The following is a 21602-nucleotide window of genomic DNA, read 5'->3' as shown; positions in this document are numbered from 1 at the left end:
ATTGTTTGTTGGGTCTTAGCCTTGCGTTGTTCCCAGACTTGTGACAATTACCTGCGGGTAGACCTGAAAAAGATAATGAGAGAAGCAGCACACTGCCAGGACTCTGGACCTTCAACTTCCAGAAGAAATGTGAGATAGGCAGCAATGGAAAGGAAATGATATTCAGCACATAGCATTCTCCAAATGCAGTTCCCAGACTTTCCTCTAAGAACGAGTACTTGTTTATGTTTCATACAGAATTTGTAACAGGATTTGGGTTTTAAAGCTTAAGAAGGAAGCTGTTGGCATTCTTTTCTGATTGATGGAAATCTACAGAATGACTCTACTTTCCTTTAGCTGGCTACCAGTGAACCCACAACATAACTTCAGGCATTGAAATGGTTTTGTTGTTGTTATCGCTTGTCGCATCAAATAAATATCTAAATTATGAATTTGATAAAGCTACTTTTTCTTTTGTGAACATGAAGCTAACACGTAGTGAGTCTGGGAAAGAAAATGAAATGCTTTGTCTATCACCCAGGTATGGCTGCTGCTCTACTGCATAAATGTATCTTGCAAAAGCTGCCTTTGGAGCATAGGCAGCAAAGTCACTAGTGGAGAGAAGTGTTTATGACCTCTTCTTGTAATACAGTCACAAACAGGACAGTACTTGGAGCTGCATTTTTCCTCCAAGTGCCACAATTCTTTGTATTATGCCAACTTTCATACTTGGGGTGATACCGGGTGACTTACATCAAAAAGACCTCTGGACTAATTCATTTTTCACTGATATCTGGTAAGAGTTTTACTGACAGGAAAAGAGTCCTGATGTATCATCTGTGTAAAATTTCCCAACTTAGACTAGCTTGTCATATTATCTGCTCTTTTTCAGTCCTTTGCAATGCTCAGTTTTGGTTTTATCATTGCATCACTCTGCTAGATAGAGGAAACTGGTGCAAATCTAGTAGCACATGTTAAAGCCACAGCCTCATTGTTTTCTTTGAATGTAATTTGTATTTTTATAAACTGTGGATTGAGTATCAGTACTAAAATTGCAGCCTCCGTGGTTTTTATGCACAAGATCAATTTGCCCTTAATTGTGATTTGTTCTTAATTCATAAGAGTGAATCACAAACCAACTTTTAAAGGATGCTAAACTACCATTATAATTACAGAGGACACCAGCGTTTCTTTTTTGCACTGTCTAAACTGTACTTAATTAGAAAATGCAATTTTCTCTGTATTTGAGAAACTGAAATAAACAATGGATAAAGGCTTCCAATAAAATACAGTACTTTTCTATTATTCTACATATTCATTCAGTACGAAAACACTAATGATGCTAACCCATCAAACAAGATCACCCAAGTTGTTTAAATATCGATAAGTTTTATTTTATAATACAGTGTCGGGCACTTTATGGCAATGTGGACTTCACCAACAACTTCTACTGACAACCACAAACTTGGAAGGAAAACACTTGCTCCCTCCCCTCCAAATAAAACAAAACCAAACAAACTCACAGCTCATTTCCTATGTATTACACAGTGCACTACTAAGAGTAGTCTAAGGTCTGAAATACAATTCTTGAGATGACTTCGAACAGTAGTCCAGAGGGTGCAAAAGCATGGAATAAATTTTTTAGATCTGATTCCAGTTGTATTAATGGTCAGTGATAAACTATAATGCTAAACCTGTTAGCATACTGCTGGTTAGGTTTCTTTATGTCCGCAAAATCATTAAAATGGTCACTGAAACCTCAAAATGCCCTGTATTTTATACCTTTCCTGTAGGTATTAAAAAGCATAAGGACATCAACATTGACTTCAAAAGTCACCAATAAAAGGCTCTGAAAAAATCAGAAGTGATTGGACATGTGATGTGTCTTTGTTTCATGTTGAAGATTTCTCATCATAACTGAGACAGGTCTTAAAAAAGGAGACAAAAGCAAAAAAACAGTTTGCTAAATATCTAAGCATTTTACATTACTCTTCCTTCTCAAAAACCATGAAGTGACAGATGCGATGCTCTCGTGCATTAGCTGCACCAAGACTGGCTGTTCCACAGTGCTTTATTGCCTCATTCAAGTAAATTAATTTAAAGAAGCTCTCCAGGGAAAACCAAAGGTTAAAACAAAATGTACATCAATATACAAAGATATTAATTTACAGAAAATTAAAAGGATACCGGCAACATTAGTAGATCTTTTAAGTAATGACTTACAATAATTAGGGATGTCACAAAAAATATTCATAATAACTATAAGGTCATCATCCTGAACCATCCCCTCATTGCTGCTAATGAAAAGCAGCGCCTAGCTCCTCATTTATTTTTAACAGTGATAAGAAAAAGTGATCGAATCATAACTAAAAATTACCAACTCTAATATTTAAACCTACTTCAGCTGAACAGTTTTAAGATTACCCACTTGTTCATAAACACTGGCTCAAGCTTTATTATTTCTGTAGCGTGTGACATCCATAATTATTACTGGTCATTGGAAATATACATTTGCCTCATTAGAATATATTCTTCATGTTTTTATCTTACAACCAGTGATACACATAATTTTACACATTGTCTAAAAACACAATTTAGAAGACTGCTTGGAAAGCAGATGTGCACATTCAAAACTACTAAATTACTTTGAAACAAGGAGAAATATTGCACAAAATTCACTGAAGATTTTGAAGTCAACACATTCCCGCTGAAACCAAGTAGCTCCCTTATTTTTAACAGAATGTCAATTCACATAGAACCATAACTTGAACTCAACTCAGTTTTCAAAAGTTAATACTGTTACTGGATTCTAAATACTAATAATTTTAGAATTGACCTACAGAATAGCATAAGAGAATCTGAGTACCCTTTACTACAGTAAAACTTTAGGATAACTTTCAGCTGTGTTACCTGCTTCTTACTCCAACTCAGCTGAAAACAGAGACCCCGCCAACTACCTGGTGCTCTACAGTACGCTGGCCACGCACCCTTCAGAAAACTCTAATAGAGGAAGTCGAGCAGCCTCCAGGAAAGCCCTTAATTAAGTACTTTCAGCTGGCCACCAGACGAAACTGTGAAACAGACATTACAAAGCAAACCAAGGAAAGTTTCACACATAAATAAATACCATCCCTTTTTCATTCCTTTATTTGCATCCACCCTGAAGAACACAATATGGCCCACACCCCTGGGGTGGGGACAAGGACGTATTCTCTCCAGCCCAGATTCTGTTAGCAGGTGGGCAACGCTTGGCAGACACATACATCTAATAGCAGCAAAGAAGACATTACAAAAGACAAGTCACATATCCATCCACACTGGTTTTGCTGGTGCATTCCTACATTCACACTCCAAAGATTCACTGTGGGAAGAGGCATTTTTCACCACCCTGGGATTTGCGATAAAGAAGCTGCTTACCTTGGACACCATTTTTGGAAGCCCCAGTAATTTAGGCTGAAGTTCTTGCCTGCTGAGAGCAAGCTGACTGAAGTCTCACAGCACCTGGACGGAGGCCTGGCACCAAGAGATGAGAAACCATCTCCCTTGTGAACAAAGGGCAGCCCAGCCCCTCCCCACAGTTGGGGAGGGCAGCAGTTCAGAGGCTTTCTGCTGGGCAGGGTACCACAGGCAGGATTTCACAGCGGTGCACTTGCAAAAGGGCCTTGCACTGGCACTTTGTTTATTGCATGAAATGTTTCTTCCAATTACATGCATAGAGAAGAGCTTTGAGATGCTCCTAGCAATCTGATTAGACAGCTGCACCGAAGAAAGATTGTTCTGTAGGACTGAATATGACTGATTGATTGTAGGTGAAAAAATAGAAGCTGTTTTAAAAACCTGGCTTAGCTTTCTTTTGCCTAAAACTTTACAAAAACAACAAGTTGCAACACACTCATTCTAAAGCCCAAAAAGACATCTAAAACAGGTTTTAGAGATCTAAAACATTTCTCTAACAGACTAAGTGAGTCAGAAGCTCCCAGTGTGTCTGAAGCTCCATCTGAAGTCTGAGTTACCATGCCTGAGAGACTTCAGCTACTGATGGGGTTTCTGAGGACCCCATCTTCCACCAAACAGCAGCACTACCAATGAAATGCTAAATGGCAATGAAGATTTCACTCAGAATGTTATATGAAAACTTCTACAACAACATTTTTTCCTAAAAAGAAGTCTAGGAGCTGCATGATCCCCAAATATGTGGGATGGGAGAGCCCACCACTGCCTTCCCTCTGCATGCTTAGAGGGTAGGCAAGCATCACCTTAGTGCCCACAGTACTGTTCTTCCCTGAATATCCGTGCTGTTTTCCACAACATTGCAATGCTATATGCATGGATGGGAAGGCTTTGACTGGGACAACATATTATCCATTCCACAAATCCCAGAGGGGATTTATCCCATAGGCAGTACTACTTTTGCCTATATGATTTGGTTGGAATCACTACAACTGGATCCTGAAATCTGGATTTTCCCTGAAGTCCCCTCATGGGGACTCCCAGGCTCTGCTTCACAATCTCACTGGAACAACTCAGCAATCTCTTTCTACCGCCTTTTCTTTTTCCCTCAAGACAATACAGCTCATTTCAAGCAGAGATCTGTGTTAAATGAACTGTCCATTTAGGTCAGAAATAGATTCCTAAGTCTAAGAACAGACTACAAAGCTTAACCAAATAACCTGATATTTTCCTACAACATGAGGAATGGGAAGCTTTTTGAGATCTTGATGTGTTAGAAAAGGACTCTGACGACCATCACAGGAGCTCTGACCAAACAGAATTCAATTCTCACCAGCAGGCGGTGGGGGACACTGATGATTTTCAATGACATCAGGACAGTTTCCACAAAGAAGAAGCATACAGGTCTAAAACTTGTACAAAGTACCGGACCTGGACAATTTATCTAAATATATAACTCAATGTGGTAATAAAAATACTGCATATGTAGCCAATAGACAGTTTTATATTAGCACTAGGACAGAGGAGAAGAGTGTTGAATCAAAAATAGTAGTTTGGACTTGTGTCTATTTGGTAACTGGTAATGACATTTCAATAAGGCACACATACTAGCCTTTTCAAAAGATCACTGACAGTAAGTGGAAAAGATTCTGTAACGTTACATGTTTAAAAAGGTACCTACAGTTAAATTCAATGTAGATATAAGTCTGAGAATTTTGAGCATACACAGGGTTCAAAACCAAAAGGATGTAGCGCTTAGTGACTGTAAACACTCTGCAGGCTTTATAAACAGTAAGGAAAGAAAGCAGAAACATTTTGAAGGAAACTGAAATAAAAAATAATTCTAAGTTGAATTTTATCTCCATTCTATCATAACTCAGCTGCTTATTTCTTTTTAGCTTGTATTTTCACTCAATGTAACAGCAAATTATTACTGTGATGTACCAAACTTGAGTGATTCCACCAGCAAGTTTTCAATTTTACCTTCCTTATAATAACTACGTGAATATTACCAGCCTCATATGGCTTCCATATTTTTTCTACAAAGGTGAGAATGGGACAATCTATGTGATAATAGGAGTTCAGTGCATAACTCTCATGTAAAGCCAGCAGGATTTACTCTATCAGATAGACATTTTTGAAAACCACTTTCTGGCAGCATTCCTGGACTTTGATTGATTTGAAAAGAACAATGGCCAGAAGTTCTGAAATTGTTCCCTTTTTCCTGCATAAGTCATCAATATTATCTTTAATAAACAAAGATAAGAAGGCCATCTTAGATAGAAGTATGGACAAAAGCACAGTGTTGGATGCAGAGGAAAAATAAAGGCAAATTTGGAAACTCCATTTAGCAGACTGCAGGGACGTGGATGAGAACAAGTGAGAAGATCTACAAGAACACAGACCTTTGCATTGGCTGTCTTCCCTTAGACACACTTAAAAGCATTATCTTTGGATAATCTTTAGTACCAGCAAAGAAAAATCTCCTCTGCTGTGCCCTTAATATCACCTCCCAACAAGCATCTACGAAGTTTTCCTGCCATTCTCATCTGAACAGAACCTGAGTCAAACACTGTGACCCTTCTGGAAAGGTTACAACAAAAATTATTTAAAATCTTACCTCCTTTTGACTGTGTAAAATATTTTGCCAAATAACATCTTTACATAAATTTTAAAAATCCACTTTCAGCTTATACAACATGTTGTTACACATTACAGTAAACAAAAGGATAGAGTGCAGAGCTCAGCACATAAAACCTCTAACTCAGGAACACTGAGATTCTCCAGCAGTACAGATTGCAGATGCCCTCAGGAATGCTCATACTCTAATCAGACACAGACATTTCCCTAAGATTTCCACTTTTACAACCTTTTACCTCCCTGACACTGATTGAATCTAGGTCCTTATCCTCAGTGACAAGTACCGAGTCCCCCTGTGTCCCCAAACAGACCAAAATTTTGGAATACAATGTTGAGACTTTTACTTTAAAGCCTTATGCACAGTTGCCTTTACAGTTCTTCAGTAAAGCATCAAACGTTGCCCGTCTAATGATATCAATCCGTTCCCTTAGGTCAGCTGCCTTGTAATAAAGCAGTCAAGAAAACCCTTTCCATTTGTGCTGGCTAGAAGGAAAATTCATTCATAAATCTCAGCGTGGAGACTGATATTAAATTTTGCTACAAACTACTAGAAAGATATTAAAGTGCAATCTGATCCAACTCCTGACCTCATTAAGTTGCTCACTCAGGCCTACACTGAGGCTATGACTAAACATTCATGCCAAAGCGAGAAAGAAAAAAAAACATTTCTGGCATCAGTTTAGAAGAGCAGGAGAACATTCATCTCAGGCACGATTCCTTTTAAACCCACGTGTTACTTCTGCTAACTGCATCACAAATATCCTTCAAAGCCGACAATGGTAATCTACTGAAACTTGACTTCACACCTTTCCTATGCTGAGCTATTCTGGAGAAAGAAATTCATGTATGGTAAGGTGGAGAGGTGGAGAAAGTGGGGAATTTAAGAAAAAAAAGGAAAAGGGAAATGAGAGAGCTGCTCCATATAGCAGGAGTAATTTTTGGATTTTGTGTGTAAATATTCTTCAGGAATGCTTCCAGAAAAGCACAAATGCTTGTTCTAAATACAATGTACAGTATGTCCACTTATTCTCTTTCACAAAGTTCGTTAAGAGATTTTTAGGTGTTGAAAATGGCTGAGAGTTGGATACAAGCTGTCTTATACTGAATCAGTAATTTCCATTTCCTAGTGTTACATGACATTCCCAGTGATGAGTATTTAATAATTTAACTAAATATGACTCCCAAATAACAGCAGCTCAAGCTACTTTTTAAAAAGTACTCAGAATCAAAAGAAAATATTGCAGAAGAGGCACAAATTAGTTTCCAAACACTAATAGATTGTAGCAAATAATAATAATAAAAAAGAAATCTATCAATTCCACTTACACTTTCCTTTCTGAAAATTTGTAGATGAAACAGTCTACATAGGGAAATTGGATAACAAGCCTTTAAAGTGTCTCAGTTGTAAACAGAAGTTAATAAACTTCACATTATAATTCAGCACTTCATGTACTTCACAGAAAAGAGAAAAGCACATGCTGCTTTTTTGAAAACTGGAAGACAGAGCCACAGTTTAAGTTTGCAGTAAGTTCCAAGTTATATTCACAAGTGATTCCTTAATCTAAAAAAAAAGAAAAAAAAACACCAAAAAACTTCCTTTTCTCCCTCTTTGCTGAAGAAAATTCTTGTCATGGAATATCATTATTGCTGTTTTGTACATTTGCATTCATCTCCTAAGATAGTTAAACCTCTTCTCAAAAGATTAAGGCAGTTATTATTCATTAAAAGTATTAACATCTGTACATTTCAGACAAACCTAGATTGTTTGGTTCATTTCCTGCTTAATGGGATTAATACAGTACCTTCAAAACCTGGTTGCCTATTAGGTGATACCTTTCCTGCTGCTTAGAGGAAGTAAACGCTAGGAAGCACCATACACCTGCTGTATTTGTAGCACAGAGACTAACTAGTACCTGATTTAAGAGTGCATTTATATATTTAGTTCCATTTTGTGGACCTAACTACAGCCAACAAAAGAACTGGGTAAACATAGAAGCAAACGTCCCAATGGCAGAAGATGCATACTGAATTGAAGAGAATTGTGTTGTTTTTGTTTTTTTTATAATTGAAAATCTCTTATTCCTTTTTCATATTTTGGTTATCATGTTATATGGAGTCCTGAGTAGTCTCCCTTTAAACTTCTGATGGGAGTAAAGTTTCTCTTCTCATAGTTCTCTTACGTATTATTTCCACTGCTACTGCTGGATAAGCTATCCTTTGAAATATTTAAACCATAGTGAAAAGCAGAACTCAGCTTACATAAAGATACCACTTCCTGAAGAAGCCCTCCCTCATCTGGAGTTTCATTTCCTTCTTTCCTATCTTTCTCCCAAGGGACAAGAATGGATGGATGTTGAGCAAGATTTGCTGGGAGCGGATCTTCTGAGGTATTGCTTAGTGTTTCATTCTGCTTCGCATACTTATAGCCCACTTTGAAACTTTCTAGAGAAGCAAAATGGTCACTTGATCGTGCTGGAGGTGGGGATGCTATACAGCCACTAGTGGTGTCCATCTTGTCAGTAATAAAGGTTTTCTCACTGCTTTCCTCTTCCAGGTTTGAGAGAGACTCTCTATTGCCACCAGAAGAACCCTGTTTTCTTGGAGATGGAGGGAGTTGTTTCCCGTTGAGGACACTGTCATCCTGACCGAGATTCCAGTCCGCTTGGTCATTTGCACTGCTGCACAACAGGGTAAGGTTGCTTTCACTTGGTGCATTTGACTTGTTCTGAAATAAATAACGTGTTTATATTTAATATCACAAGAAACACAAGCACTTTTAAAACAGAAATACTGTAATGGATTCTGTGGGCTCTTAAACCTTTGGGTTTTGATGTTACAAAGCTACAGTTCCAGAAACAACGTAAGAGCAAGGTTGCGTGGGGGTTTTTGTCGTTATGTTTTTAAGCTTTCTTGCCAGAACACTGTCTTTTATCCTAGGGATCACCTTTCGTACAAAGATTCCACATCCCCTGCCCGTTCAGTCTCTGCACAAGCAGTTTTGACGGTGAACAAAGACACTTAGCTGGTCTGTACCATAAATATGAGAAGGAGCTGGACTAAAACTAAAACCAGATGGTATTTCCTCTCTTTGCTTCAGTAATTAATTATACCAACTTTTAGCTAAACAAACAAAAATGGGCATTTTATTAATGTGACCCCTGCGTGACATTCATAATATCAAATTTTACAAGCTTTTTAAACATTTGTCAGAATTTGTTGTTCCAGTGACAAATCTCTGACTATCAGATTCCTTTCAGCAAAAATAAACGTTGGACAGCTGATATAAGCCAGAATTCAAAAACACCAGTATTTTTTTCTGCTAACAACATGGCAGTGAGTTGGGAAGGGTTTGTAAAGTTGTAGGCAAGAGCTCTGACCCATAAAGTGGTTTGCTTGTGGATTCCTGATGGAAATGGCTTCGTATCAATACGACTAGTTTAATGACGCAATGTGAAAATGGAAATACTTTCTAAACCGCGTAACATAGACTAAAACTAGCTCTGGGAATTCAAGATTGGACAGCTAAATATAATACTAAATTATCTGATTAAGTAAATTAATACATTATTCACAGTTCTGTAAGCGGTTACTGTTAAAAGGGGAAAAAAAACCTGTTCCCCAGATGACTTGGTAAACTGAACAAAAGTGCAACCAATATCTTGACTGATATTTTGATGAAAATCCATCTCAAAGCTGCCAGCATGGGTGTGCTGTTTTGCAGCAGCAGAATGACATGCGAGCAATTCTAAGGACTATTCAGTAGTGACTGGTCTGCATGTAGTTGATTTCAGTGTTGTGCAGCATTCCAATATAAAGGATTGTGGTTACTTTTCAACTGAAACCAGGAGACTAACCGTAGTCTTGTAATCAATGTCATCCATCGACCTAAAGAAGTCCAGGCTCTTTGCTCCTGAAAGCTTTCCTTGATCTGAACTGTGTGTGCTCAGTGTGTCCAAAATCTCCCCAAGCAAGTCCATTTCTCCTTGTTGCTGTGAAGTTATTCCAGTGTCCCCAGATTCATCACTATCATAAAAGCAAGCAGAAGCTTCCTCACTGTCTTCTGATGATAACCTAAAGACAAAATCTTTTGTGTCAGTTGGGAGCATAAAAACTACAGTATTAAAGAGACTCCTGAAAGTAAGTAGCAGTATACATTCAAACACTTACAATGAATACAAGCCCTGCTTTTCTTTTAGGTCAACAACCTTACCTAAAGACAGATGTATAGTATCTACACAGAAGCAGTGGCCATTTGGAGATTCTCCAGTCTCTTTGCTCTTCCCTAATCACTTCAACTATTATTTTAAGTTATCCTTAACATGACTTCCCAAATCTTCCCTCCAAAGTTGATAGTTATTCCAAATTTGGCTCCACTTTTCCCTTGTCTATACCTTATATTAAGATCAGCACTGCTACACCTCTCTCCAGCTGACCTAGCCACATCTTTTGTTCTAGTGGCAATGCTCTCATACTGCAACTCTTCTGTCAGCTGAGCAGACTCACCCAAGTATTGCCTATGTGCAACAGTAATTGGTGTTTTTGTCTCTTATCTTCTCTTTCACTTATTGCAATAACCTTACCACCTCTGATCTCTGTACTACTGCAATTTTTCCCTATCATTGTCTATTTGGAATACTTCTAAAAGAGTTCTTTCCATGGCCAAAAACTCAAGGACCAGGTTAGCTGAGGTCCCACACTGACAAACAATTTCACTGCTTCTTTGTATCCAGAACCTGTAAAGATTCAGGATTATATCAAACTCTCCAAACCACCATAAATAATTAAATGCATAATAGCCTGCCTCTCTTTCAAAAGGGGATATATTCCTAAACTAATGAACCTCTTAAAGATCTCCAATTAAGCTTGGAAAGGAGAAAGACTTGTCACTTGAATTTAACTTTGCTGAATGATGCCACTTACTATTTCTCCCATACATACACACATATCCCACCAGGCCTCTTACTTGCTTGTTCTCTCTATTTCATCATCATCATCTTCATCCAAGGTAAAATCCTGGTTATTGAGGTGCTGGTTGAAACGTGTCTGGAGAACAGAAAACTAACATTACACAATTCTTGTCTTTTTTTAAACAAACAAACCCAAACACAAATGTATGTCAGCCTTATTTGGAATCTAGCTGCTACCACACTCATTAAAGACTTTCAGAGCACCCAGTGAGGAAAGGTACATATTGATCCAGTCTTCTAAAGGTTGTTACAAAGAGAAAACAAAATTTACGGATGTAACCAGTTAAAGAGCTAGAAAACCATTTTCCCTCATGGTCTGTGGAGTGTATTTTTATTTATGCAAAGCCTTGATTAGCAGAAAGCTGCCAATACAATGTAAAACATCACTCAGGCCTATTACCTACCATCTCTTATAAAGACAAAGCACTGTGATTTACTGTTTTCTGACAGAAATATTTGCAAAGTTCTGAAGATAATGTGGGCTACTGAGCATGAAGAAGAATGGATTTTTGAAGTGGCAAGAAGCCTGGACTATCTTCACATAGCTGTATTTATATTTGAGTGTTAAACAGAAGGATGGAGTAAACAGTATGTCAGCTTGAAAGCTGTGCATCAAGAATGCCTCTGTGCAAGGTACATTATTCTAAATTATGGTTACTTAAAGTTAGCATTATCTCAGAGCATCCTATGTAAAGCTTGTAAAGAGAAGTTAGTGTGCTGTAAATTCACACGCTACCATACTGAGTAACCCGTTCAATCATATTCCTATTTAGCAAAGACAACCAGGCTTAAGATTCTTCCTACACTTGGAAAAAAAACTTCTATCTTGACCAGAATGTTTAAGTTAGAAATATGTGAAACACAAGTGATAGTTGGAAGGTCTGTGCATCTCTTACAATCCTTCCCTATCAAAGCCCACAAAAAATTAACCGTGCAGACAATCCATCCACAGAAGTGATTCCAAGCTTTGTAAGACTGGCCATAATTTAAAGACATATGGATGGAATTTGTGCAAAGGAAAAACAGTGTTAGCTAACTTTAAAGAAAATCATACACAAGTATAAAGAAGTGCTACTGCCCACATCTCATCATACAGTTCACCAAATGCCTAAGCCTACAACAAACCCTGATGGGGAGGAAATATGGCCTTAATTTCAGGCTACAAGGAGCTCAGATCTTGTATTGTGAGGATTTCAATATGTCACCTATTACAGATGTTGTCAGTGTTCTACATGTACCAGGACACATACTGAACTTTTTTTTCTCCATTATTACCAGAAATGACTCAGTGTATATTCTTTATAGTCTAACACATACTTTCTCTTGTCCAACAAGTGATCAAGCACTTTCTGTACTTCTTTGTCCACAAAGAATAAATGTGACTCAATGTGCTAAACCAAGTAACAGCTGATTGTGTGTGTGTATATATATATACATATATATATATAAAAACACTGTAATATATGTATATATATATATATATATTATATATGTATATGTGTGTATATATTACAGTGTTAAAAACAAGGAAAGAAACCAAACTAAGCTTCACACTGAGCAAAAAATACAAGATGGAACACAGAAAAACAAATGTACTATTAATATTTCCAATGTACAAGGACTGCTCTGAAACTAATGCCTCCCATTTTATTCTGTCAGCTCATGACGTTAGAGATGGAGATTAGTAGTGTAGCATAGAAGCTGAACCTTCCTGCCAATATTCCACCACATGCTGTTGCCATGTGACAGATGGCAGCAGAGGGGCTGTCTGACAAAATGGCGTCTGACATGGAAGCGCATATGAAGCAAAGCTGCGTCACCGAATTCCTCCATGCAGAAAAAAAAAGGCACCCACTGACATTCATCAATGCTATCTGAATGCTGATAGAGACCAAACAGTGAATGTGAGTGCATTTGTGCATTTAGAGTACTATGACAGTGGATCATCTTCTCTGGTGCAGATTGTTATGAGTGTAGCATGCAGACTCTTGTTCATTGCTGGTGAAAATGCACAGCTGCTGGTGGTGACTATGTTGAAAATCTGTCTTGTAGCTCAGAATTTGCTCTATCAGACAGTGTTACTGTGTTCTTTGTACTCACTGTAGTTTCCGTGGAAATAAATAGGAGGCACTACTTTCAGAGCAACCCATGCATTTTAGCAATAAACACCTTATAGAACCACGCTCTCTGGTTTGACTTTGCATAGCAAAACAAAAAAATATTGTTCAAATGCAATATTAAGAAGTTTGGACCATTTTCTGAAGCACTATTTATGAAATATAAAACCAAGAAGGTTTAGGAAATACTACAGATAAACCAGGCAAACAGCTTTGAATAAGTAAGTCATCATAAGATACGACTTGCCTGACAAAACAGAACTTTATTTGCTAGTATGACAGAAATAGGAATAATTTTAAAAATCTGAACAGAAGTGATTTTACTATCATTACTTTAAAGCAAAGAACCAAACTATGTAAGAAAACAGAAATCTGAAATAGAAAGAAGACACTTAATGAATGCAACCAAGACCTATTAATACAGCATAGATCATCAAGAAAGCAAACTGCTAAAAGATGGCCCACTGGTCATTTCGAGGCTATATACCAGGGTAGTTACCTGCTGTTGCACCACACCAAGCTAAGCAGAAGTATTTCATCTATTCCTTTCATTAGCAGTAGTCAATTAAATTTCCTTTGTAAATTCAATTTATTTCCAGGGTCTGAGAGTTCTTTGAATTATTCCCATCATTACTGAAATCAATCATGCTACTGCAAATAACTACAAGGAAGGTTAACTACTTTGCCTTAATTGATACTGTTAATTGGATACCTCAGTGATTTAAATTTTAGAGTTTGTCTTCACTGAGGCAATTAAAATAGTTTACTTCTGTAAGACTGGAAATTCACTACCTGGTCTGGAAAATTCTGACTGACATGACATTCACTTGCATTAAAGCTCTAAGCCTGGAACTGACTTTTGGAGGGCAAAACCCTCCTTCACTTGAAATTTGCATCAGAATTAGATGCTGCCATCTCTTACCCCCATTAAAGACAAGATCTTTCAGGAAAGAAGAGTCTTTAAAAATGTTGAGAATTTTCAGAAATCCAAACCAAGCCAAACCCTTGTTTATTCTCACATGGGTTAAGTCCATCAACTTCATAAATTCCCACAAGATAACTCTGTGATTTGCCAGCATGAGAAGTAATTTTTCAAAGCATAGTCAGCAAGTTTATTAAGAAAAAAAGTTGTGTCTTTGAGAAGCAGGAACTGAATGAAATTACTTAAAACCAGCAAACAGCACAGACATAGCAGTTACACACATTTGGCCCCTTGGGGCATCTTTGGATAGCGTTATGGAAGCGAGTTAGTGAAAGCAAGAATATCGTATGTAAGGAGTATAACATAGCAAACATCAACAAACCTTTTAAAAAATAACAACCAGAAAATTTCTAGCTCCTGTTGGTCAGACCCTGAAAACATTTTTGCCATCAAATTACATGTTTAGGCTTCATACAAGAAAAAAATTCAAGAATTACTCCAAAATAAATCAGATCCCTATATGAAAAGAAAAAGTTAAAGGAGAAGGAAAGGCAAATATCTGGCTGTAAATAACAACTTTCTCCAGAGTTTACAGCTCTGCAAGCTAGCCACTGAGACAACAAGCAACACATGTTTTTGAATAGCTGACTTTCCTCTAAGAGCTGCAATAAAAATAACTACAAGAGAGGGGTATGTCCACAGACTATTTTGCAAAGAAAGAAAAGGAAAAAAAAAAAAGAAACTCTTAATAAATTGCAAAAGGAGAACCATAAATCTTTTTCAGTGCTCCACTAGGTAAAGTGACATACTACGTGCACCTGCAAAAGCTGTCAAAGTCATTTAAGAAGTCCTTCCATTACTGACGTACCCTGCTGTTTGCAGTTATTTAAGCTTTTAATTTGTCTTTTCTGCATTTTGAAGTGTGTAACCTTTTTTATACCGTTTTATGAAAAAAGGACAGACTTCTGTTTCCTTCCTGATCAGCATCCTAATAACAACCAGACCATTTAAATTTATTACCGCAAGAAATGATATTGTAACACTCCTTTTCTTGCTGCACCAGAACTTTATAAAGTCTTAATAGACTGCTGTCATGTTTTTTCTACCAACTGAAAAAACAAATGTCTTAAAAACTACTCAACTGTTTTACTTATTTCAACTAGTTCTGCTATCAAAATAACAAAAGTATTATTTAATATATTTATTTTATACCTAAATGTTAGCTAAGATTCAGCCTCAACATTTTACATTTTTCCATCTTCAAGCACTTTGCACCACAAAAACCCATCTCTCACCTCTCAGAATATAGCAGAGTTCAATGCCTTCTATGCTCTTTATCACACAATGAGCTCGCATTCACCACAAACAACCTGAATAATCTCCCAAGCCTGCATGCAAAAGGCAGCAAAGGATCAACTGCAGTCAGCACGTGGATAGGTGCAGACAACCCGGCTCCATGGACAGCAGTGGTTTTTGCTAGCTATGTTTGATTGTTGCATTAATTCATTCTGGTGGCAGCACACAACTGCAGCTGATAAGTTCCTGACTATGTGTGTTGCTGCCATGCATTCCATTTTTCACTGGCTGTAAGCAATTGCCTTTAATCCCAAATATATTTTTCAGTAATAAAGGCAATGCATTTGGCTAAATATTCAAACCTTTGGTTTCTGCCTGACTTCTGACTTCAAAATCTCATTCTGCAAGTGGTTTGTTACCTGTACAACTGTGGCAAATGCTGACCACCATAACCAGAAAAAGAAAGTGATGACGGGATAAATGTAGGTAGAACCAAACAAAGTGAGAAGGGGTCCTTATACTGTTCTATTCTGCTCTCTGGTATCCTCACAAAACGTACCACTTTGGCATAAAAATGCAGACAAAATACAAGAATGCTAAAGGATTTAAATTTAAATATTTTAAGATATTTTACATTTTTGATTGGGCATGAAAGTCAATCTTTGAAATGCCAGTTTTTTATTTAATACGAGACCTTTCAGAAGCACAACTCTCTGGAATGAGTGCTTATTGATCAGCAGCAAGGCAGGAAGTTTAACCAGGCTGCTGCCATTAATTGCCCTCGACGTAAGAAACAAATAATCTTTTGAGTAATGGCAGCACATATATAACTTCACATTTACTGCCTACTCAATATATCAACACGTGTAGACTTTCAAGTAAAGAAAAATATCTACTACAACTTCAAATACATGAAGTACTGTTTGCTTTTTCTTAATTTTAAGATAATTCATTCAGTATGAGAAAGTAAAATAAACAGAAATCCACTATTACTTGTGCTTCAGTTTTTTGGTTTTTTTTAATTTCACCTATCCTCTACAACACAACAGAAGCAATTACAGTTTCACCTCCAATAGAGAAGCAAAAGACCAGAATCTGTCCAAATTTCCAGTTAACAACAACCCACTTCTTTCCAGTTAAAGACTGAGAACTGAAGCAACAGGTAATGAGATCGCAGGAAGAGTACTTAACCTTGTACTTCACAAGAGCCAGGACTGATAGGGAAAAGGGGAAGAACAGAAATAAAACGTAAGTACAGTTACTAAACTTCTTCCTAGTTGCTTTCCCTTTTTCAAGGATATGGTACAAATAACCACCACCAAGCTGAAAATAAGTGCTTGAAACACCAATTAGCTACACTAGCACCAGACCAGGATGGATGCGAAACAAAAGTCCAGATGAATTTCTAGAAGTGGTCTCTTCAAAAATTCGTTGCGTGTTTTTACCCATTTAAAGTGGCATAATGTAGTGATGCCACAATGTGTGATATCACAGAAGTTGCCTTGAATATAAACTAAATGGATACCATCAAAGATGCCAAATTGCCTTTTAGTAGTAGAGGCAATAGCATTATACAGGACTTAAGGATAGTTTTACAGACTACCAATGCAATACCAAAACAGCTTCATCTTTCCTAGGACAAAGATCTTCTCTGCTTTGAAGACTGAGATACACAGATAATGCATCTGAAAGATCATGAAGTGGCTGGAAAACACACAACTGTATGCCACGAGAGAACAATGTCCTTGATTCTGAGATCCCGATAATTGAAACAGTACAGGAAAAGAGATCAACTGAGTAGGTTTCCAATGAGAAAAAGAAATCCTTCCTGTGGCAACAGAAGAGTCTGCCAGAGCAGGAAAGTTTTCAAATTATGTTTAAAGACAAAGGCAACCTGAACGTGAATATCAGTGCTGAGGCAGGATTTGTCACAGCAGTGACATCTCTTGAGTTACTGGGTCATGGAAAGCACATCCTTACTATTTCTGTTCCAAATTAGGGTGGTAACAAATTAACACACATTTTTTCTCAAAGGAAAGGTTATCAAAAGTACAAACATGTTAAAAGAACAACAGAAGTGACCAAAACTAAAATGCATTAAGCAGATGTGATCCTAAACAGAAAAGTCACTGTTTTAGACCTCAAAATTTAACAGGAAGCCCAAATATTAATAATAATAATAACAAATTACATAAAACCTAAGCAGCACTGAACTCTGACCATCAAACCTCTGAACAACCAAAGAGCCAATAGATACCAGTCCCATCTACAAGGAAAAGTGATTATGCCCTGAAACAGAAAGATTGTCTCCAAACATTTCTACCCAAGGCCCGGCACCAGTAAGGCAATTCTGCTTGACACAAAGGGTCTTTATGAGGCACTGAGGAATATGGATGGCACACTGAGTTGGGTACCCTGCACTAATTCCAGCTGCCCTCACACCTGCATTACACAGCAAACAGCAGCAAAGAGAAATTACCGGGATGTAATCTCGATCTTCAGTGGGCTGAGTTGCCCTTTGGTCATGCCTCTCTAACTACTGTGGAAAAAGCACAAGATACCACTGCAAGTAACTTCGACATTTCAGTGAAGTGTCTAAAATTATCTGAGTTGAATCCTGACTCTCACATTTAGAAGCACTGAGATCCCTGCAGGAAAGGCTCTTTCTGTTTCTTCTACTTCTCCCTCCTTCAGCCCCCATGGCAAACTTTACTTTCAATTGAACTTCCTTATTCATTTCCCCCCCCCCCCCCCCCCCACTCAGTTACAGGATTAGAGAGAGAAAGAAAAGGTGAGGGAACAGTCAGTGACAGAGCTGAAGCTTTAGACACAAGGTTGTGCCATCCGAACTTTTAGGCCAGGAGGCAAAAGCAGTCTGGAAGGGACATAGGTGGACTGACCCCTGGGCCCCCTGCTTTGGACAGGTTGGAACACTGCCTGTGACTGCTCCTCAGAAACAGAGAAGAAATAATAACTCAAGCAGAAGATAGCACTGTCACAGTAAGACGTCCATAAGCTCTCCTGTTTGTGAACGAGTGTTTTTCTTTCAGATTTTTCCATTTGTTTGTAGAAGAAAGGCCCTTGAAAAACATGCCCTTGAGTTTGCTGACAAAGTAAAATCTAGTAGCCAGATCTAATAGCCAGGAAAAGCATCTGCAAACTTTTTACTGCCTAAATTTCTCTCTTAGATAGATCAAAGTTAGATGCACTGCTGATATTGCCCTGAAAAAATAAGTGTTCCATTAAATGTCCCACCAGGCAACAAAAAATTCCAGAGCAATTTCCTGACCATTAAATTATCTTCCCACTTTTTTCTTTTTTCTTTTTTAATAAAATTAGAATTGTGGTAATTAGTGGGGAGATTTCTTGAATGTTCACTGAAAAGCCCAAAGAAGGACAGACAAAGATTAATACATTTAATGGGTTAACAATGGACAGAAACCTGCCAGAGAGGTGCAACAGCCCTTTGTTGAATCCCATGCTAAGAAGAGAGGGGGCACAGAGGAGAACAGGACTCTCACTAACAAAAACACCCAGAAACACTTTAAAAAGGTATTTTGCATCTTTTTAATTTAAATGATTAAATGAAAATCAGTCACTGTTGCAGCAGAGGCAGTGACTGCTATCACCTGGTGAGGGGAAGCTCTGAGCAATGTGGGGACAGCAGCTCTGCTCAGTGCTGTGCATTCCTGACAATAGAAGGATACAAGATACATGGAAACACCCAAATCTTTAGGTTACATTAAAACCTTCTAATTAATAACAATAATAAAGCAAGGAAATGCACAAAAAGCATGGCTTTTACAAGGCAAAAGGTACACTCTTGGAGCCACAAGAGGGCACTCTCGTAATCTGCAATTTGAATTTTTTCTGTCTCTGTTTTCATTTTTAATTAAAAGGAAATCTGTTTCACAGAATGAAGAGATCTTATTTGACACACCAAGACAAAAGATTTTTGTCCAAGTTAAGGAAGCTCATGATATTTACAGCATTGTTAAATTATGCCATTTTAGCTGAAGAAAAGGAATTTACTAAGCAACCAATCTTATTCCAAAACCCTATTTCTCAGAAACAAAATGTAATCTCCTTGAAAAACTGCCTGTTACTGGTTATGAAGTCTGCTTATTTGTAATATTTTAGTCAATGAGAGGTAAAGATACCTCCAGCTATAAAACCAGTATTTTCCATGGACGTAAGGCACGGATGTGATCTCAAGCACATTAACTGAGAGCAAATAAATACGAAGTTCTGTAATCAGAGCTACTATCGTTCTGAAATTATTATTGAGTTGCCTTTGGGGCTTTTTTTCCTCTTTCTTTCTCTTTCAAGTCCATTCTCAGCATTCAGTCTCCTAATATAGAATAGTTACATTCAGCACCGCATTATCACAAGCACTTTCTCTCCTCTTTTATGCTCTTGGAAAAAAACAACTCCTCAGAACAGCCCACTCTCACCATCATCTTTTATAAGGTTAGGTGGGTAATCACTTACTGTAGGCCCTTGGTAGCTAACGATGATGTCATTTATTTTCCTGGTCATTGTATGGGTATTGATAAATGTGGTACTCCTGAAGGTGAGGTTATTATGAACACATCGTCCTCCCTGACGCTCGCTGTCTCAGTTGTACTGAAGCCAAGTACCAACTCTGATCTGAATTACATACTTTCTAGCAACCACAGTACAATAAAGCCATAAAAGCCACATTTGTGATATGTTAAAAAAATAAATAAAATAGGTAATTCTGCTCAAGAATACTAAGAAGCAAGTTCAGACTAACATGGCTTTTATTACCTCACACCAAAGTGTTTTTAAAACCTTCTTAGACACTGCATTTAAATCTTGCAAAGTCATGGGAAGCCGTTTGCTCGGCTTCTCAATATACGAGCATTCAAAGTAGCGCTGACACTCAGGGATTCCTGGTAAATCCACACTTCGAACCCAAATGCCCAGGTTTCCATTACGTCTGCAAGCCGGTGCGTGCCTAACGGCCCAGGTATTACATACCTTTCCTTAGAGACAAGGAGGCATTGCTAACTTACTCATTATACCATGAACCCCTTCTTGTTACTTGGTTTTCTGCAGACCTGCAAGGATATTTTATTAGCCACTAAATACATTAGTACTATTTACATCCTCAAATGCTCCGTTTTTAATAAGCTACCCTATCACCTGATAAAACAGTAAAATTACAAAGATCTTATTCATGAAATCAAACAGATCTTCTGGGCTCATAATAGGCACGCTGTCTTTTCAATTATTTACTGATTTTTTAGCAATTTTGTGGAGCTCTCGCTGCATACAGGCCCTCACCTACCCAGAAATCAGCATTACTTGCACGTATGTAATGGAACGGAATTAAAGCATATTATGCAAAAACAGAATGCTCAGCGCCCTAAAACTCCCCTCATCAATAGTTAAAGGAACTCGGCAATATCATCGGCAAGACGCTGCAAGCAGAGTTGAAGAGATCTCATGCTTGCATTAATTTTTATTTTAAAAATTCATAGCCAGTAATTTCATAGATATCCTTTTATATCTAATTAAAGTAGGAGATAAAACAGAGATTTATTCAATCAAGGCATGAAACAGTTAACAGCAGTGCACATGCCAAGGTTTTAATAAGGCTTAACAATAAAAAGCTTCAATCCTCCACTTTCCCTAGATTTTGTTGTGGTTTTCCCTTGCTTAGGGCAATCCATCTGTTAATGTTGACTTGCAATATAGTTAATCTCGTAGACCTAGAAAAAGTGTAGAACATCTAACCTAAGCAAAAGTAAGCTCAAATGAATATTACTGAGATAGAACAATTCATCCTAGGCAACGATTAATTGTCTGTATGTGCGCACGCGTGCACGAAGGCACACACGAGCATGCTCCTGTTATTTCATTTTTTAGGAAAGACTTTCAAAATGCCAATTAGAGGAGGGCAAGCTGATCACGAGCGTTTGCAGTAACACATTTAATTATTTATCCCCCGATTAGATTTTGACAGCTATGTTACGTGCTACAATTTGCTTTGATTTATTATTATTTTTCTGATAGCCTATTACTGATCTGGCAAAAATGTAAATATATATATATATATTATAAGAGCACTGTGAGAGCAGTGCTAAAGCTTAGTAAATATTCATTGTTAAAAACGGCTCTGCGCTGTGACCAGTGCTGGTATTCTCCCTGGGCCAAACTGGCCTTGTTTTCAATAAAACCAGAGAAGTATCCTTTCCCTGGAGC

At 37.7% G+C, this 21602-nt stretch overlaps 1 protein-coding gene across 4 annotated transcripts in view; it reads right to left on the bottom strand.

Moving 5' to 3' along the window:
- Positions 1-1348: 1348 nt before the first annotated feature.
- The window catches only part of DENND1B (DENN domain containing 1B), a 140582-nt gene continuing 120328 nt past the window's right edge, over positions 1349-21602 (bottom strand). For all 4 annotated transcript variants that reach the window (XM_015869353.2, XM_015869351.2, XM_015869350.2 and 1 more), the window contains 3 exons: positions 11033-11112; positions 9924-10140; positions 1349-8794 (listed from right to left, as the gene is read on the bottom strand). In XM_015869353.2, coding sequence (XP_015724839.1) covers positions 8246-8794; positions 9924-10140; positions 11033-11112 — 846 coding nt within the window. In that variant the 3' untranslated portion in view covers positions 1349-8245. The remainder of the gene's footprint in view (positions 8795-9923; positions 10141-11032; positions 11113-21602) is intronic.

This window comes from Coturnix japonica, chromosome 8 (assembly GCF_001577835.2).
Source record: "Coturnix japonica isolate 7356 chromosome 8, Coturnix japonica 2.1, whole genome shotgun sequence".
NCBI classification, from domain to species: domain Eukaryota; kingdom Metazoa; phylum Chordata; class Aves; order Galliformes; family Phasianidae; genus Coturnix; species Coturnix japonica.
This window is presented reverse-complemented; position numbering and strand designations above follow the sequence as displayed.